Source organism: Bacillus rossius, chromosome 1 (assembly GCF_032445375.1).
Source record: "Bacillus rossius redtenbacheri isolate Brsri chromosome 1, Brsri_v3, whole genome shotgun sequence".
Classification (NCBI taxonomy): domain Eukaryota; kingdom Metazoa; phylum Arthropoda; class Insecta; order Phasmatodea; family Bacillidae; genus Bacillus; species Bacillus rossius.
This window is the reverse complement of record NC_086330.1, coordinates 116,829,382-116,850,421: the sequence shown is the minus strand read 5'-3', so window position 1 is coordinate 116,850,421 and position 21,040 is coordinate 116,829,382. Positions and strand designations below refer to the sequence as shown.

Genomic DNA, 21,040 nt, shown 5'->3' with positions numbered 1-21,040 from the left:
TGGGTCTCCGCCGCGGGACTCCGTTGCCGCACTCCGCCGCCGCTGTCACACCCTTCGCCGAGATCCCACTCGACGCCTCACTCGGAACTTCACTGACTCCGCCGCGCCCGCGACTCTATCGCCCGGAAACTCCCGACTCCACTGAACTCACTCACTCCCTGCCCTGGAACCTTCGTCCAAGGACTTCGCCACTCTGCCGCACCCGCGGCACTATCGCCCGGATACTCCGCCGCGGGAGAACTCACTCAGTCACCGACTGACTGACTGACTCTAAGGTCGGCCCAACCTCCTTAAATAGCCCTTGGGTTCCCATCCAGAACAATCGGGCATGTCTCCGAGATATCTCGCGACCTTCGCCGTCGAAATGCCCAGAAACGCGTCGTGAGTCCTCGAAGGACGCGATGGCTGCTCTAAGAACGCCGATAAAGGCGTCTGAGTCATTTTATTCCGCAGTGCGGCCTCTTTTAAGTAACCCGATCTGAGGCAGGTGCGCGCTGCGACGGTCAGGATGTAGCGAGATAGTATGACACGAGATACCAGGGAGAGGATGCGGGTGGAAGGGGGCGCAGACAGGCCGAACGAGTGCGGCGATGCCATGCACTGCAGCCAAGCGCGATCGTAACAATATATTATTAATTGTATTGTTCTTATTTAATATTTTGGCCATTTATTACTAGCATATGTAATTTTGGAATACATATAAATTTTTTTTACGCTTCATTAGTGTATATTGTGTAAACTTTTTGCATCAACATTTTGTAAGGATTTTTTCCTACAAATATTATGTTATTACTTAATGCAAACGTAATTAATTACTCTAAATAAAATCGATTCACAAAATATAACAAAATATTACATGATTCGCATTTCCGCTGCAAGAATAACATATTTACGCCGACATAATGGCTGGCCGAGTTAACTCGGGATAAAACTGTGGTAAAATTATTGTCCTTCATATTTCATAAACAAACAAAATTAAAAAAAATAAAGGCTAACTGTTGTTCGTTACATTTCTAAAGTACTTTTCTATTTAGTAATAAAAAAAAAGTGATTTTTTTCGGAACAGCTTTTGAAAATGTTATTGGAATGTTAAGTGGTTAATATAGCGGAGGCAAAATTTTTAACATATTTTCAAAGTTACGATTACTCCTTTCTATGACTATTTAAGTTTACAATTTGTATTAGAGAATAGTTTAGCTACTAAAAATTTTCATTTAGCACACCAATACGATTGGTGCCTTCTCCAATGTTTACGAATTGGGATATTTATAGGTTTAAGCTGCAACACGTGGGTCTGCCATGTTGACGGTAGCGATGACGAGTTTTCTCGCCTGTGGGCCTCATTGTGGTATTCTCAAATACTAACAAGCCACAGGCGGGGGTTTGACCTCAACTCGTCGCTCATGACAACAGTTTGTTAATTTCCAAGCCCCTGTGCACGAGGCTACAATCACTGGCCACATGAATGAACTAGTCAAACCACAGGCAATGTCATTAATGGGCATAGCCTCACGACTGAGGAGCCTGTAAAATGATGCTCTGGTTGTAGAGAGCGCCCGTGGCATGTGTTACTATTAGAGAATGCCATGACACATCCCGCAGGCGGGAAAACGACAACATTCACACCTACTGCCTAATCACTGTGTGCATTTCAGAATCGAACCCCAGAGCCCATCAGAGAACCTCGCATGCCATCACAAGGGACTGCCGTGTCTCGCCCTCACACCTCCAGATCTCTGACCATTCCCAGCCTGAACACACAACCTCCGACAAATTCTCTGGTCATTTATATAGACAGCAGATAAGACATCTGTTAACAGTGAGGTCTGAAAGCTACGAGCTACAGGAAGACCTGTGTGAATACAATTTTTTTTAGTTCGAATAACAAATTATTCTTGAAAATGAATATCAAATTTGAATAGTAAGGAGATTTGAAATTCCAGTAAAAATTTCCTTTCCACATCACATTACAAATACTTAGGAAATTAGAAAGGAAATGAATGATGTAGTGTACTGGCTTCTGCGATATCAGACAAATAATACTTAAGTGAAAGGTTGGTTAGCTCAAGTCAGCTTTAATAATTATATGTACAATGCTTGTTGAATGTTTAAATTTTTGAAGAACAGAAATTTTTTTATGAAGCTAACTTAAGCAACCTTATAAACTTAAGTTTTTATTCACCTTATTTTCCAGATTAAGCTGCTCTACATGTTGAACCAGAAAAGTTTTGCATACCACAAAATTTCACAAAATACAATCTATTTCACAAAAAACATGAAATTTTTTAAAAAAATGCTGTATTCACTATATACTAAGTGCATCATCCGACCAGTTTAAGAGTGCTTAGATTTGCGATACCTGTGTGTAAGGCTAAGAGAGGCTTTACAGTTGAAGAAAGGAAGACCCGAGACGGTGATAGTGACGAAGTGTGTGAGTGGGCAGTGGTGAGGTTGTTTCGGACAGTGGTGCACGGACACCGATCAGCAAGAATGTGAATCTGACTCCAGTGAAATATGTACATCAATAGTAATTAAGTTAGGTTTTTTTTCCCACTAGACGTCTTCAGACCCAGTTCTGTAATTCAAGATTTGGTGTGAACTATTCTAGATAGTGAAACAAAAGACGCAACATAAGTGAATAAATAGACATGGATTAGAAGAATTGGGCTATTATCTTAACCCAATATTCAAACATTTTAACTTTTACCTATATATGCTTAAAAAAATGTTAAGAAATATTAGCTGTAGGTCTACTTTGAATATTTAAAACCAAACATTACTGAAAGTTCTAAATTGTTTTCTAACGAATATCAATACTAAAATATACATACACTAGATAAAATTGTGCACTAAGCAAAGAACTACAAAATCTATGTTTCCACGAATGACACAAGAGTACACTCTCGTAAAAATATACATGCTCTTGATTACTGGCCCACAAAATTAAACTGAGGCTAATGATATTACCTGCAAGGATATCTATCTTACACCCAAAAACCAGTCCACTGACTGAGGTTGTATTTCTTTTGAATGGAATACGTCAAGTCATGTCATGTCAAAATTAATGATTCCTCAACATCTTACCGTATTTACCCTCGTATTGATTGCATATTTTATGCCGATTTTTAGTTTAAAAAAGTGTAGTGTAACTCTTCTGTGAATTTATAACTTGGGGTGGGGGGGGGGGGGGGGGGGGGGGGAATTTTATTTCGGTGTGTCTAGAGTATGTGTGTAAATACCTAACTAGGGGCCGGAAATATTAGCATCTTGCTATAAATGCTATTTTTTTTGCTAATTTACACTATAGATACTGATTTTTTTAATAATTTCTAGGGATGGGGTGACCGAATCCAATATCCGCCGAATCCGCCGAATCCTAGGGATTCGAAGCTTCGGCAAGTCTGATATAAGATTCGTCAAAGGATTCGGTGTTTTTTATTTATCATACATAAACTGCTTGTATGGGTTATTTATAGAAAAAAATCCTAACCGCTAATCTGTACTAAAACTGAAATGTCTCAAGAAAAATGTTTTGTCTTTATATACACAAGAACCAGTAAAAGAAAAACATATTTAAGGTTAGGAAGGCATCAGATGTTATAAACAAGAATGTACCCAGCCTAAGCTGTGTTGATATTATGTTTTTCCTACATATAACAGTTTACGAATTTATTAATAAATCTGTCACTTTTCAAAATACAAGCAGTGATGCAAAAGTATTATTGATTTTTACCATTTGTGCTGTAACCTAATCAAGCACCAAACTTCCACTCACGACTCGCAACCGCGGCGCATCGTCAGCTGCATTATCTTTGAACTCATCAAACACTGTTCCGTTTTCTTTAAGCATATGAGAATTTGTTTTTGTAATGTTTTAATCAAGAATATAAATGAATAAAATAGTTCACAAACAAACGTAGAAGTTTTCAACAGAAACGAAGTTCAAACAAAACAATATTCACAACACGCAATTCACACACTAAGTATTGGCGACACTGGGCATGGAACAATGGCGTCTTGTCCCGTTTTTTTATTAATTTGTTATCGGTATTGATTTTATCTGTGCCAATTTTTCTACTGAACTGAATATTTCCATGTAACATGTGGTTTATCTTTCGTTGTGAATGGTGATTTAAAGTCATTTACGTGATGTAAATCACAATCAGAGATGTCGGACGTATGGGAACATTTTGTTCTGGACAAATCCGACACCACCAAAGCTGCATGTCTGTTTTGTGGTGCAAAAATATCCTGCGGAAAGTCATGTACAACAAGTGCGTTACGTAAACAACTCAGTCCAAATCGCTGTTGATAAACGGGAGAATAGTGAATCTTCCGGTTCAGGAGAAATTGCAGGGCCAGTAGAATCTTGTCTGAACCTCAAAACAATGAACCATCACTCACACAGCCCACACTAGCACAATTCATGACAAAAAAAAAAGTAAGTTTTCAAGCAAAGATGGCAAAGGAAAACACATAGGTAGGCTTATTGCAGAAATGATATGTGTAGACAATCAGCCACTGTCTGTTGTAGAAAACAAAGGCTTCAGAAAGCTTATTGCATTTCTGGAACCTCGTTATTCAATGGTTTCAAGAAAATTTCTGGCAAATACACTTATACCAGAAATGTACCAAACTACATGTGAGAAAGTCAAGGGACTTTTAGTGCAAGCAGAATACATCTCACTCACATTAGATATGTGGACATCATCTGCTAAGGATGATTTTATGGGCATCACAGCACATTTTATTGACAGTGAATATGAAGCATGTCATGTTGCTCTTGAAGTGAGGCCATTCTTGGAAGTCTCCCACAATGCAGAAAACATCATCCTTTTCATATTGGAGTCGTGTGAATCATGGAACATCAAAGACAACATTTTTGTCATTGTCAGGGATAATGCTCGCAACATCACAGCTGCCTTGAATTCTTCGACCTATCAACATCTTCCCTGCCTGGCACATACCTTACAACTGGTCATACACGACGCAGTTTTAAAATCTGCCAGTTTGTCTAATATTTTTTCTGTGTGTCGTCAGGTGGTTGGACACTACAAGCATTCTACTGCAGCTACCAAAGTGCTCAAAAAAGCTCAAGCTACATTGGGGGTCAAACAACATCGGCTAGTGCAAGATGAAACAGCGTGGTGGAATTCTTCGTTGCACATGATTCAGTGCTTCTTGGAACAAAAGCAGGAAGTCACATTAGCATCAAGTCAGTTAGCAGGCGTCAACGAAGAACTAACATCAACTCAGTGGGAGCTGTTGAAAAATATAGCAGAAGTATTAAAAATTTTCAACCAAGCCACTCTTGTTCTTTCGTCGTCAAGTGTGACCATATCTGAGGTCATACCAATTGTGAACAGCACAATCAAGCATTTGGAAGACCTCAACCCACCTGGTTTAACTGGTGTAAGGAATGACTTGCTAGCATCGCTGAAGCTCAGATTCAAAGAAATGGAAACACGCAAAGTAAGTGAACTGTATAATTAACATTACTTGCATCAGTTAGCATAATTGTTGCAAGAACGAATACAGCCAATGCATTAAATTTTAAACATTTGGTTGCAAGCACTTTATGCAATTTCAGCTAATACAAATGAGATATTTACAATTTGAATTTAAATTTTTTTGCATTTTCAGAAACATGCTGTTGCTGTTCTTTTGGATCCACGAATCAAAGAAAAGGCATTTAACAGTCAAACTGAATGTAATGCAGCAAAAAAAAATGCTCCTCAACGAAATTAGGCCTACTGTGAAAGATAATGTCAGTGAGACTTAACACAACTCTAATTGCACATCTGATAACACAGTAAGTAAATACAACAGGAACCTTAAGACCCTAATATATGTTATGTATTTAAGATAATTTGTGGTGTCTGAAGTAGGTTTGTTGTATTTGCAGTGTAACAATGAAATGCAGTATTCGTACTTTTGCCACTGCTTGCAGGTGGGTCCTTCACATACAAATCAACTTCATGGGATGTGGAAATTTTATTCAAAGCTTTTGACTCCAGGTGCACAAGCTGCTGCTTGTGATAAGTCACCTGAAGCAGAAGTTGATATGTACCTACCTGAAAGAGGCGCCACTTCCACCAGATGGAAACATTCTAAAATTTTGGAAGACACGGAAATCAGATTTTCCTAACCTTGCAAAAGTCGCCAAGAAATATCATTCGTGTCCTGCAACGGTTTTTTCTGAACGACTGTTCAGTACTGTGGGGCTACCGTATTTAATCGCATATAGGTCGCCATCGCAGATAGGTCGCACCCATAATTTGAGGTCTTGAATTTGGTATTTAAGATTCCCCCCATATAGCTCGCACCGGTAATTCATTACCGCGCCGTGCGCGGAGAAAGGTCATTGTACTCGATCAGCTGCTGTTACAGCGCGCCTGCTGGCTCTCATTGTTCACTGAGCTGCGCATGCGCAGTATAGCTCACTCAACGCTCCGCCCAGACTCGTGACCTTGCATCAGCAGCTAGCCAATAGATGCGAGCTTAGTGGAAAAAAATATAAGCTCCACCTCCCATGTACCAGTTTTGTCCAGTTCTAATACCAGTTTATTGGTATACGCACCAGTTTTCTCGCTGCCGTGACATGTTCAAGTTTACGTCCATCTTGATGTCTTGATACCAATAATTAATTAATTACGATCCCCAGAAATAAATTGTCAGTTTAAAAAATATGCGTCAACTGTACAATACTTCCAAAATTATAAAATACGTATAAAACAGTTACCAAGACTCCACTCATTTTATCTTGTGAAGTTTGTCTCGTACCAGTATTTCGGCTAAGTTGTGACATAAATACAGTATCAGAAATTAACAATCAGCCACGTTCATACATTCGTGAGTTTACGTTTTTCCCTCGTGCATTTTAGATTGTCTCCTGCTATAATTACTCGGACTTTTACACGCCTAGGCTTAAATTATTACATGTTTAGAAATAAAAGCAACTTTTCATGTTATAATATATGTATATTTTACGATTTAAAATGTTCATTGTCGACTATAAACGTTACGTGTTCACGGTGTTTTTAGGCCTACTAGCTAATCTTATCTACTCTTAAAATACCCACGGTATTTTCTGGTTGTTTATGGTTGATACGTGACGTAAATAGCGGGATGGATTCGATTTTTGAGTCATAATTTTCGTGAAAGTATTGCATTGGATTAAATGGGAACTAAACGGGACCTGAAGAATATAGTGCAAATAACGGGAAAACGTAAATAACGGTAACGTAAATAAGGGGTTTCGCTGTATCTGTACATTGTAAATAAATTTGCCTATACCTATATAAACTTCTTTTTCGCATTTTAAAGCAAAATATTGCAAAAAAAAATCCTCAAAAATTATAAAAAAATTTTTCTTCACATATAGGTCGCACTTCATTTTTTCCCCCATCAAATCTGGTAAAATTGCCGCGACCTATATGCGAGTAAATACGGTAATTGTTGACCAGAAAAGGAGCCGACTAGATCCTGAATGTGTGAACATGTCAACTTTTCTGAACAAAAATCTTAATATGTTTACAAATTGTGAGTAATTTTTTTTGTACATGATCACTAAGTATAGTGACATACTTCAAGATTACATTTTGTTAGTTTGAATTTGTAAGTGTCCTTTTTTATTTATTTTTTACTTTTTGTGGATGTTGCTCTTACATCATATTTATGTCATGTAAATACATCATAATTTACTACACTTGGTTTTTTTTTTCTAGTAACTACTATAAATACATATGTATAAATATATGTAGGGTCTATAATACTATTTGCTTGTTGATTTGTGATTAATTTTAAAACAGGAGTATGGTGCGTCACAACTGTTAAAAGATTCGGGTTTGGGTTCGAGATTCGGCAATTCCAATCGAGGATTTGAGTTAGGATTCGGATTCGAGGAAATTAGGATTTGCCCCATCCCTAATAATTTCCAACATAAATGCTATTTAGCTCATTTTCTACATACATTTTTTTCCTGCTGAATGTTCAAATATCAATCATTTGCAAAAATATCCTTTATAAAATGCCACATAACTGCTCCATATAGGTATTTTGACAGTTATTACAATCATTTTACAAAATGTATCTTTTTACACTTAGAAACAACCCTCTCTTGTAGACTTTCAGTGATATGACTCAACTTCTATTCAAACTGTGCTGTTTGTCACTCAAGAATTATCAGCACTTCAGTTAATACACAACCCCAACAGGTCCATCACCTTGTCACAGACTTTCTCATCTCACATACGAAAGGCGTATGATTGGCTAATTAGATGAAAACCTAACAGCCTGCACTTTCTTGCATTATGCTTTAGTGGGAGTTTTAAGTAAACCACAGCAATACTACAGATACTTGGCATCCCCACAAATGTTACACTTGACCCATGCATTCTGGTTATCGTTCTCCACACTAGTTTTTGTAACCATACTTCATGATATTGCCATGTGTCTGTGATGCAACAATTTTTAAGTGAGATAACTTCAAAATACAACCCAACTCAATTAATCCATTTTCCAGCCCCTATAAATAACTCTTCCTGTATTGGTTTTTAATAAGTATGTTACAAGTAGTATAAATAGTTTAGTTAAAATATCTGAGCACTGCATGAAAAGCACTCGATGGCACCATTGTGCTACGTCAGCCCGGTCGCCCAGCCACAGCTGGCGCCGGCGAGTGATGTCACTTGCTGGGCTGGCATTCGGCTGGAGGAGGGGAAATCTACAAATAAACCAGCCAGTTTGAGTGTATGCGTTCTGTAAGTGCGTGAGGCCAGGAAGTGTTGTTGACAGTTCTCCCTCCCTCCCTAACCCACACTTGTAAATGTCCGTGAACTGGCACAATGTCCACGTGTATATTTCGACAGGTTTTTAAGACGCAACTGTGACCCAATATAATTTTTTTTTTTTTTTGCGTGAGATTCTTCAGCTTTCAAATGCAACATTCCATAACAAAACTACAGCCATCGTTGGTGTTTTGAAAGCCGAACTTCAAACCCCGCTTTTTACATTCTTCAGCTGCACTGAACTGTAACATGCGTGCACATGCTAGTTTTTATAAAAGAAACTGACATTAAAGGGTAGCTTGCTGCATTTTTTTTTCTATTCTGGAAGAGGACTGTTTTAAAAAAAATTACAATAGCACGGAAAGCAGACAAAAAGAGGACAGACAGTTAACACCAGTGCTGTATTTCTTACGCACCAATAAGCTGAGACACGGAACAAAGAATTAACTCATACTCTACTATACACAGATATAAGATGCGAGCAAAATTATAGCTGCGACCCGTATGCAGGGGCGACTTTTCTGTGGGTAGATACGGTATTTAATAACATGCTGGAAACTGGAAAGATGCCAGTATTTAGTAATCATTTTTATAATACTAATTTGGTGAATAATCATCTAATCTCTATGTGCAAATTCTGTAAAAGTAAATTCTAATTGGCACAGCTAATTTTTTTGTTTTTTTTTGTATTTTTTAAACTTTAAAATTGGAATCTTCACACAACAATTAAAAGGACATCATGATAAATTGTGTATGTAATCCCTAACTGTACCTAGCTTGTTACAAGCCACCTATTTTAAAATTTCTAATGTATGTAAATTTGTTATATATTTCTTGTTTTGCTACTCCTTGCACCTATTGTGATAATACTATATATTACATATATCTAATGATACAAAAACTTTGTACACTTGGTTCATGGTTCATTGAGTGCTTTTTAAATCAAATTTTGAAAATGTATCCTAAACAAACTATTTAACTTAAAGATTGGCTAAGGAAATTCTAGCCAAGCTGGTAACCGAAAAAAAAAAAAAAAAAAAAAGGCTCTATGTTGAAAACACCTTTAGAAGATTTTTCTTTGAGTCAAATACTTTTAAAGTTAGTTGTGTTTTATTACAATAACAACTGCAGAATGGTAACAAAGTTTGTACTTATGTGTAACAGTTTGCCTCCTACTTTTTTTTTGTTCTGTTGCTGATATCACAACCCTGCACTGTTGACTCAGAGCCAGTTTTTAGGTCAGACGTCTATTTCAAAACTTCAATTAGAAATACCTACTATTAACCTAATTAGATGAATTACAACAGAACAGGTAACTTTTCTGTTATACTAGTGCATTGCATTTATTAACTGGCTAATTACACTTTAAAAAATTATTGTTTAGTTATAATTGCATACTTTTTGTAATATCAGACTGATTGAAAATACAAAAAAATTACTCTATCTGAGCTTACCATGAACCCTCGCACAAAAAACTCCTCAGCAAAAAAGTTAAATGCATCTATAACACCAAAATAGTTCAACAACATGCTAACACTAACATATTGCTATTGATTAGGACATCATTAAATGACAGTGAAAAAATGTTGATCTAAGATCAAACTAAACATGAAGAGAGGTACAGTAAGTTCTTGATTAATGGACTGGTTACGATTCCGGAAAGTGTCCGTTTAGCAAAAGTCTTAATTAAATCACGTTTCTTCATAAGGAACAATGTTAATGTTCCAGGTTACGTTCTTAGACAGTCCAAAACTAACTCCATTTTGTGTGGTTTCTCGAAAATGGTGCATCATAAGGAAATAATACTGTATTTTCTCGCATAATCATCGCACGTTTTATTCTAAAATCAAGTTTGAAAAGTAGGGGTGCAACAATTAAGCGGAAAAATTTTTTTTTGCTAGATAAAGTTATTCATAAAAACAAAACCAATTCATGGAAAGTACGTTTATTTAAAACGTGAAGTATAAAAGAGCACGCCAAACAATTTGAATTAATAAGCCATGCAACAAAAACCTTTCAACTTCAAATAGAAAAATAAAATCTGTGATCCAAATGCAAGCCAAACGAATGCGTAACTATCGCCATATACACACCACGAAAGAGTGCGGGCTATCAGATGTAGTTAACTCGGCAATCGACAGAGCGCGCGCTGCATGCACTTGGCGAGATATCGGTATTGGGCTACGTGTGCGCACTCTATACGGGAAGCAACATAACCAAACAGAGAGTGCGCGTTGCATGCATCGGCGAGATATCGATATTGGGCTACGTGTGCGCGCTCTATACGGGAAGCAACATAACCAAACATTAATGATTGCAACGAGCGCTTGATACATTTTTGTAAGCGGTACACCGCGGCGACGCAGACGAAAAGACGAATGTTATAACGTTTCAAACCTTTTTAAAAGAAAATTTAAACACAGACAACTACATATTTCCGTTAATTAAATAAGTAAGAGGTCATGTCCGAATAAATATTAGATTTATATTTTAAAATACATCGTTTTAAAAGGAAAAAATAACCACACAAAGCGCTCGGAATCTAATATCGGAACCAAAAACATCATGCGACGTGTACGTGAGAGGTTTTTTTTTAAATCCTAATTTTGATGCCCAAAAATATGGGTGCGACGATTACGCGATAAAAGAGGGTAAACAAGATAAAGTTGGCAACTATTTTACGTACAAACGTAAATAAATCAAATTTTATGTAGGTATGTACATACCCGGTTTTATTGCATGATGGGCAAATGTTTTTGCTAAATATGTGTTATAAAAGTAGATTTTATTAATAAACTATTGAACAATACAGCAACAATGCTGATTAAAATTTGACATTTAAGAAAGGCAACCCAGTATGTTATTATAATTGTAGAAAATCTCATTAAGGGCTTCGCCTACCAAGGCACACACACAGAGTGCACAGAGCTTCAAGAAAAACGAGATTTGCAACTACAAGATATCTGAGTGGGGTGTGTTTATGAAAAGCATTTAAGAATTTGCTGAAGGCAAAAAGTAGTTTTGTTTCCGGATTACATTTTAAAACTGTGTTTTTAAAAGAATTAAAATGACTAAAAGGCATGTTTTCAGAGGAATTTATAGGCATACAACAACCGATACAGATTCTTGAAAGCACTTAAGTGAGTTGCATTACACCTGTATCTTTCTTTATCCATTATATAATGTTACGGTCACCGTTCAAGTTTCAAAGTTTAGAGCCTGACGCTTAGAAGCGATACTGTGCTAGAACCTAGAAGCACCAGCAAACATCATGCTTATCATCCCACCTCACTAATTCATATACATCCCTAACTAGGCGGACCCTTAACATGCAATGTAAAAATTTTACTTCCAGCTTGTGACTTGCCGGGCGGCATGGCATGTTGACATGACACAGCACAGCCAAAAATTTGAAACCTTGTCAGTTTGAATAAAACAAGCATGAAGTAAAAAACTAGGGCTATGCTGGATCCTGAAATTCAGGAAAAGTTTTGGAATTGCTAAGATCACTTTTCCATCAGGCAAATTTTGAGAGCAATGTAAATTTAGAGAAAACTAAACAAGAAAAAAAAAACTGATTTATCATGGTTATTCAGAGACATAACTAACAACCTCTTGCATTATCAGCTAACCAAATTAAGAGTTGAAAAATATTTGAACTGTATGCAAAAATATAAGGCTTTATACACGTCTGTAAAACAGCGCCAAATGCTGTGCTTTCCCGGTGGTTGAAAAATGTGACGAAGAAAACTTAAAGAGCTCTAAATGTGCGGAATAAGGATTCGGTTATCCTGACATGCTATGAAATGTTTTAATGGGTAGATAATACACAGTGATCTTCCAGTTGCACGCCTGTCCCCTTGTGTTTTAACTGCTGCCACCCGCGATGTTCATCTTGGCAGCTGAGGCAATTATCATTTCCTGCTGGTTACAAAAAAAAAAAAAAAGGTCGGTGAGTGACCTGCACAGATTCCCTAAACATAACAGGATGCATGAGCTCGTGGAAGGGGGGAGTTAACTGTTATCTTTGTCCCGCACATCGTAAATATTAGCACAGCCTTAACCTCTTGTTTGTTTTTACAGGCGCGGTAGAAAAGATAAACAAACACTCTTTTAAACTAGTTGTGTTGGCCTTCGATAATCATTATGAATGATTGCAATCATTATTAATGTGTATTCGCATTGCACCGCTTGGATAAGAGTGTATATACAGACTATTCAGAAAGTACCAAACCCGCCCATTCCAAGTTGCGATGCGGAAATGTCAACAATGACGAGTTTGGCATCCGTTACACAAGTTAAAGGCAGCAAAATATAGTGTCCATTATAACAAATGTCTGTTTAATAAGTGTCCGTTAATCAAGGATTTACTGTACACCATTCCAACATTATTGCTTTGAACTGAAATTGTCCATCAAGGTGGTGTATGTAGCTACACCGCCTACAATTTATACAAATTGCCTCAGCATAAAATACCAAACTTCAACTCATGGTCATTAAAACTATGATGTTTGTACCGCATTCTTCCGAATAAACTGCGCTTATTTGAAACCTGACATTGCTGCATGGCCAAGGTTTCTCATCTTGAGTTTCTGTGAGAAAGATGTTGCAATTATTACGAAGATTTTCAGCTGTGTTAATCTACTTTAATTGAAAAAACCAAAATGATTTAAAGAGCTGATGAAGTGGGAGATTGTGCTGTGGGAAGAAAATAAATTATTGTAGAAAAGTTGTGGGACTGAAGGAGGGGGACAAAAAAAAATAGTGATGGTGGTATTACAATAAAAAATTTATTTGAAAGGGGTCATTATTTGTTGGGTGTGCTGCTTCAACCACTTCCCAATTTATTTAATTTTGGTAATTTGTGGCCGAGATTTTAATGAGGCTTAACTGCAGTAAACCAAACATTTATGTTTGGTAGCCATTTGTCCAAAATAAACCATAATAGCAACTAGTGATGTGTCTTATTTAAATTTTCTGTAATACCTCGAATTCAAATCAATAAAAAAGTCAATCAAATCAATAAAAAAAAAATATTAACTTTAATATGAAACATTAACCCTTTAAATGGTTATTTCCAGAATCTATCCAACTCCTTATTTTACTAACATATAACATATGCTTATTACATATTAAAAGTACACTATCTTGGTGAATGGTAATATAATATAAACAGGAAAACACAAATAAATCATTTCCATCAATAATCTTCTTTGATTATTTTTCTTCAAATCTCACATCTTTTGAATTCACTACTTGATGGTGTTCACGCATTCGAGTGGCCCATTCTTAATAGAAATTTAAAAATATTGTTACAAGTTCTGTTTTAAAAAGTTTGGTGCAATACTTATTCGAGGCGCTGCTTATTCGGATAAATACGGTATTACAACCAAAACTTGACCGTATGACACACAAACACAAACACTAATGAACAATATGTCACTATTTTTACGAAAAGTTCTAGTAGAACTACTTAACGATAATTTTGATTATCAGGACAAATGCAAGTAAAGGAAGTGTAACCGTAAATGCATTAGGGGGACAGCAGGCGAGCTGGGAGAAAGGAATGTCATCACCGGGCCAGGACGCTGGCCAGCGACGGCATGAGCTCCACCTGCATAGGCCCGTAGTCCACCAGCTCCCCGTCGACCGTGATGTGGCCCGCGCCGCCCCCTTCCTCCGGCTCCAGCCGGAACGCCGTCACCGGGATCATCTCCACGTGGTCGCACTGCAGATGTGAACCGGACGACAGCCCCAACAGGAACTGCAACCAGTCACCATGAACAAGCTCCTCTCCTCAGCAAAAGCAATCCAACAGGAATGAAACATTATTTAAAACAACAGAACAATTTTTCACAATTTACATGTTGCATTGCATTAACATGAAATACCACTCTGTAGCCAGACGTGACAAGAGTTGGTTCTAGAGTACATAATATGTACATATAGGTAAATCATCTTCCTTTGACAATGGGTGTTTGACTGCTTACAGTGATCCGTGGACTCTGTAGACCAGAGGTTCCCAAAGTGTCTGCCACAGCACCCTGGGGTGCCGTGGAGAGTAAACACAGGCGCCACGAGGCGCTCCTTCTCTCTCTTCTTCTGAAACTTAACTTACTTATATTTGCAGCCACTCACTGCGTTTGCTGGTAGTCATGCTTTGGTTGTATTCGGAAATGAGATTGCATATCATAGCTTGTAGGTTTGCACCCCTACTTGACTAACAGCCTGTGAGTTCAGCACACGTAAACATGTAAATCAGCTGGTTTGGATACATGGCTTGGAGCCTCCAAAATGTGCTATAAACACTATGATCTCTGATCAGCTGATTTGCAATGTTTACATACACTGAACCAAATATCTCAATACGACATATGGGAAACTGGGGCCAATTAGCTTTGACAAAGCGCGAGACACGTTACTGCGTTGCTGTCTAGCTATTTTACACTCCATGCCGCTAGATGCCACTACTATACTAGACTCCTTACTTTAAAGAAATGTAGTAACACTCCATGCTGCCAGGTTCGCTGACATTACTTGTCACGCATTTTCTTTACCAGTTTCCTATACTATTCTATTACAATATTTGGCTGAACGCATGGACTGATAGTTAAGTAGGAGTGCCAACCTACAAGCATACAAATGTAGGTTGCTTTGTTTTAATTGTGTTGCTTTGATGGAAAGATTTTTTTTTTTTTAATTAGCAAGTCAATAGATTAAGTGAAAGTGATCAACCATCAACAAGTGGCGGTGGAGCAACTGATGATAGCTACTAGAACTTTGGTTTTACTTCAGTAGAAGTAAACAGTGAAGAAAGACCACAGTGTGGGCATTACTTTTTTTCTCGTCGAGGGGGAATAATATTTTCCCCGGTATTTTCGGGAAAAACCAAACATTGCTCACGTTTAAAAAAAATTTAAGTTTCTATTAACAACAGCGGGCCATTTGGCCTACAACAAAAGAACAGACAACAAATGTTTATGAAAAATGGCACGTTTAATACCGAAACTATTTAAATTCCACTTACTTCTTCCAATAAAAATAAAATTCTGAAAATGATGTATATTATGATTATCGTCAAAACTAAAAACTAACAGGCAATGAATGGCCTGAAACGCAGCGCTGAACAAGACATTATTTAAATATAATACTGCTTTATCATTTCCAATTGTATAACAACACATTTGAATTTTATGTCTGTATTAATTATTGTGTTTACTTAAATTAAATTGAAATATCTAACATATTGTTTGATTAAAAAATCAAGAAAAAATTTAACAAAAAACATCAGGCACTGCTGTGATTGGCCCGTGCATCACTAAGGGGCGAAGTTAAACTACGGCTGACAAGAGACGGCAGCATTATAGTTTTTTTTCCACACACGTAGTGGAAATACAATTAAATTTTATTGTTACTGTTTCTGAGGGTAATTTGCAAAAAGCAACGATAAACTAAGTGCCAAATGCAAGACATGCAGTAAACGTCTTAAAACAAGCTATAGTAGCACATCAGATCTCATAAGGTATGTATTTGACATAACACCCAAATGTGAAGAAAAAATATTAGACGCAGCAAGAACTGTTACGGCTACTGCCCGTAAATACTGATGCTTCACCACCAGGCCCATCACAACAAAGACGTATTGAAAATCCCTACCACTGGTCTTATCATCCAAAGGCAAAACTAATGACAAGAAACATTGCTGAATGGTTGGCTGATTCTATGCTGCAGTACAGTGTAGTAGAAAATAAACATTTCCAGAAACTCATGCAGTCAGCTCAACTGTTGTACACAGTACCATCCAGAACCACATTACCCAGAAACAAAATTCCAAACCAATATGCTTCTGTGAAAACGAGAATCTCTGAGGAACTTTTTCAAGACCTTGCCAATGTTCAGTTGATGTCATTTTCTTGTGACTTATGGACATCACACAGTAAGAATGTTTTCTTAGCATTAACTTGTAATTTCATCAACAACTTTGCTCTTATAAAGTACTGTCTCAGCTGTGTTAGTTCTTCAAAGAGCTACACAGCATTACAAATAGGCGAAAAAATTACTGACATTTTGAATGAGTGGATCATAAATAACATCAGTACACGTATTCCACTGTTTATTATTGACATTGCGAGAAACATCAAGCTGGGGTTTAGTATTTACAAAACATATCTGACACACTTGCAGTGTTTTGCTCATAACTTACAGCTTGCTCTTAGTGATGCTAAAAAATCTTACGAAGGAATGGGAGGTATGATAAAAATAGGCTCGTGACATAGTAGGTCATTACAAGCACAGCACATCAGCAACTTCTGCATTTCACCAAATTCAAAAAGAAATGGGACTAGACAGTTTAGAATTAATTCAAGACTGTGTGACTAGATGGAATTCAGAGTACCTCATGCTTGACAGGCTACTTAAAAACCAACTTGTTCACACGAGACATCTGGCAGAGATAAATGTTGACAATCTTAGTGTGAGTAAGTGGCAACTTGTTGAACGTAAAAATTCTTAAACCACTGCATGAAGTCACAGAACTTTCTAGAGAAAGGATACCTACAGCTTCAATGGTTATTCCAGTTTTGTTTCCAATTGAGACATTTTTGAATAACTACACTGAAACTCATTCTAGTGAAGTTGGGTCTGGTGTCACATTTTGGACTGAAGGCACGCTTTCCTTTATATCAAAGGCAAGAGCCATATTTTACAGCAATGTTGTTAGATCCACACTTAAAGGCTGTTGTTGTGTCTGCCAATGAAAAACAACTTGCTGTTAACACTTTTCAGCAAAAACTTGACAGTTTTCTAAAAGAAGACACTAAATCAGGTAAAGTGCTTGTTTAATATTAACACAACTTAATCATAATTTGTAAACAACTTGGTACATCTCACAGAAACATAAAGGGGGTAAATTACATATTATTGTGGGCAGCTTTTGCTAAGTTTAATATTCTTTGGATGTAAAATTTATTGGGTGGTATTATACAGTCCATAGCAGTATATCTGTTAATAGGCCTACAGTATAGCTTTTATTATTTTTTGCAATAAATAGACTAACAACCTGGTTTCTTACTTGTAGTTAGCATCTCAGATGTTTGTTAAAGATTTGAGCTATTTTTGTCTTTATTTTGCAGGCACTCAAAAAAACTGAATCAGCTAATGACTCTAGCCACTCATCCTTGTGGAATGAATTTAGATAATTTAGCTGCAAAAAGTCTCTCTTAGGCACCAATAAAAAAAAAGAGGTACGACATATTTAAATATGCCGCTACTAGAGAGAACTGGAGACCCACTGAAATCGTGGGAACAAAATGAAATGATACTGTCAAATTTATGCAAGTTAGCAGTGGTATATCTGGGAATATCAGCTACTGAAACTGCCTGTGAAAGGGTTTTCTCATCTGCTGGAAATATAGTGTCTTCAAAGCGAGAATCTTAAGCCACCCAAAATTTAGAAGAACTGGTTTTCTTGCATGAAAACAGAACATTATATTATATTAAAAGCCTGTTTTCCAAAGAAATCACATTAAAGCTTTGTGGACCCATTGCATCAAAGTCGATGAGCTCTGAAGTGAACTTGATATTAGAACATGTCATAGACGTGGTAAACTAAATAAAAACTAGGCTGCTGATAGCCAGACCGTTCAAAAAACTAAGCATGAACATGGGAGCAGAACAGCCCTGCTATACTATTGTAATTCACGATGACTTTCACGTGGAAATGTCTTATCCTTACTTTCGAGTTTACATCAAGAAAATCACGCTTTTCTGCAAGAGGAAAATCATGAAAACTCCAGATACTTTGCCAAACCAAACTTTTTGCTGAAACTAGCATATTTGTACGATATATTTAACAAACAGAATGCCTTTAATCTGTCTCTGCATGACAATAACATGCACATCTTGAAACTATTGGAGAAAATTGAGGCATTTAGGAGAAAACTGCAGTTGCTGATAAGAAAAATTAATTAGGATATCGGTCAAAACTGCATAAATATGCTGCCTCTAATGAGCTTGTTGTCTCACAAGACATGCTGTCTCTTTTCACATAACACCTTTCAAAGCTCACTGAATGGTTTGAAAAATAGTTTGTTCTGATTTAGTGGAGTTTTGGATAACGGTCAAAAATTAATATCTAACTCTTAGGTTCAAAAACTACAAGAATTCTTATTCCCTTTGCAACATCCTATTTATGCGAAAAAGGTTTTTCAACTGTAGCTGTAATAAAGAGAAAATATTGCTCAAAGATCAATGTGGAGCAAGAAATGAGAGTAGCAGTGTCAAACCTTATTCCGCGCTTTGAAAAAATGTGTGGACATCACCAAGCTCACACGTCACATTTATGAACTTGACACTGAATTTTTCTAGTATTTTTCTATAATAATAATATATTCTTGTGTGTCAATTATAATATGTATACCTATGTGATGCACAGATTGTAGTTGTTTTCATTTCTGTGCCTAGTGTCATGTAAAAATCATCTTTATTATTATTTCGAATAGGTAGGGCGCCACGACTAAATACTAAACCTGTAAGTGTACCGCAAACTGAAAAGGTTTGGGAACACCTGTGCTGTACACGATGAAGCCCCTTGATTATTATGCTTACACAACAGACACATCTCTCCATTCACAAAACCAGATCTCCCTCCTTTGAGTGCTAAAAGTATAAATTGCACTCTATCCACAACATTAAAAAATATAAGCATATGGTCAGAGTCTTTTACACATACCCTAAAATGTATCTTATATGGAATTAGAGCCAAGATTTCTAATTTTATTGGAAAAAATATCAGTAATGTGTGCATAAATATACAAAATTACTCAAAATTTTGACATATATTACATTTGATATATCAAAACAAAAAACAATGTTTTTGGAACTACAAACCCTACATAACTTAATTAGCACTGGGGAAAAAAAAATTTGATTTATTGCATGGTTTTTAATTTCCTTCTGTGCTGATACAGTTTAAGATCTGAATTTTACTCATTGCCACTGCTTTATTATAAATCATCACAATAATAATCAGATTAATAATAAATACGCAAAGTTCAAACCCTATTTTCTTATACATTTCCTTGTGATATTTTTCTTTCTGTAACATTTAGTTACCTTCGTACAGTATCATATACTGAATGATTTAATTTACTCATGTGTTAAATTTTTTTTAACAATTTTTTATGTATGATTAAATATATTTTTTAACTTTTACAATATACTTAAAAAAACACACATTAGAAACTAATAAATTTTAGTACACAGTAGCAAAATATTTAGATTCTAAACAGAAGCCTAAACTTAAGATTTTGAAATTTAATTTTATATTTTGACAAAATTAAATCATTCAGGTGGTTTCATTGAATTTAATGTTATGCTTTACATTTTGGTGTTGTCCGGTGAACTGATTTCCATTTCGGTGTTATTTCAATTTTATCACTATATAATCATGCCTTTCTTACTAACTATACAAGGGTTATAGCTTGAAAAACTGGAGTACGTAACCTACATGGCTGCATTTTCCCAACTTCCAAATCCTTCACAATTAAAGCTTACAATAACATCTCTGACCATCAGCCATGCTGCCCCACAGTGTGTGGCACCCCTACCTGTAGCATCTGCCCTCGCGTGATACCAGCCCTGATGATCAGCAGCCAGATGATGCCGTCCGCCAGCCTCGAGCTGGGTGCGAACATGCAGTCGTTACTGAGGTGAGACTGGTACGAGGCATGCACCATCACAAACTCCCCTGCCAACAGATGGTCGAGTCGTGAAGGTGTGCGCTCTCCTGCCTTGTCAGTTTAAGTATCAATGTACAACTGAATTAAACGGTTGCATGCAGCTACGACCTAGCATTCAAACATCCTCTTATTTCATGTGTGAGGGCTTGCACAAGGTGACGCCGCTACTTGGCCAGCCTACACTTATACTCATGCTCAACATCATTTAATTTGCACTGAAATCTGTAAAGAAAGGGTAATCTTAATAAACTAAAAAACTACACCCTTGACAACAAACTATGTACTAACAATTAAATATACATTATGTTATACATAATAATAAAAATAAATAAATAAATTAAGGTTAACTATAGTCTCAATTAACCAAATTAATTTTGCCTATCTCACCTGAAACTAACATACTGTCTCTGTTTAATGGTTAGCACCTTCCCCACCCTTGTAGCTCATAAGATGAGGTACTAACACTGCAACACTTATTAATGCTAGACTTCATCCTAGTTAGCCATGGGGGCA

General features: G+C 36.7%; 1 protein-coding gene across 1 annotated transcript in view; it reads right to left on the bottom strand.

Moving 5' to 3' along the window:
- Positions 1-13,808: 13,808 nt before the first annotated feature.
- The window catches only part of LOC134542923 (sphingosine kinase 1-like), a 134,142-nt gene continuing 126,910 nt past the window's right edge, over positions 13,809-21,040 (bottom strand). Inside the window, exons 8-9 of the mRNA XM_063387519.1 lie at positions 20,396-20,535; positions 13,809-14,553 (exon numbers count right to left, since the gene is read on the bottom strand). Coding sequence (XP_063243589.1) covers positions 14,362-14,553; positions 20,396-20,535 — 332 coding nt within the window. The 3' untranslated portion in view covers positions 13,809-14,361. The remainder of the gene's footprint in view (positions 14,554-20,395; positions 20,536-21,040) is intronic.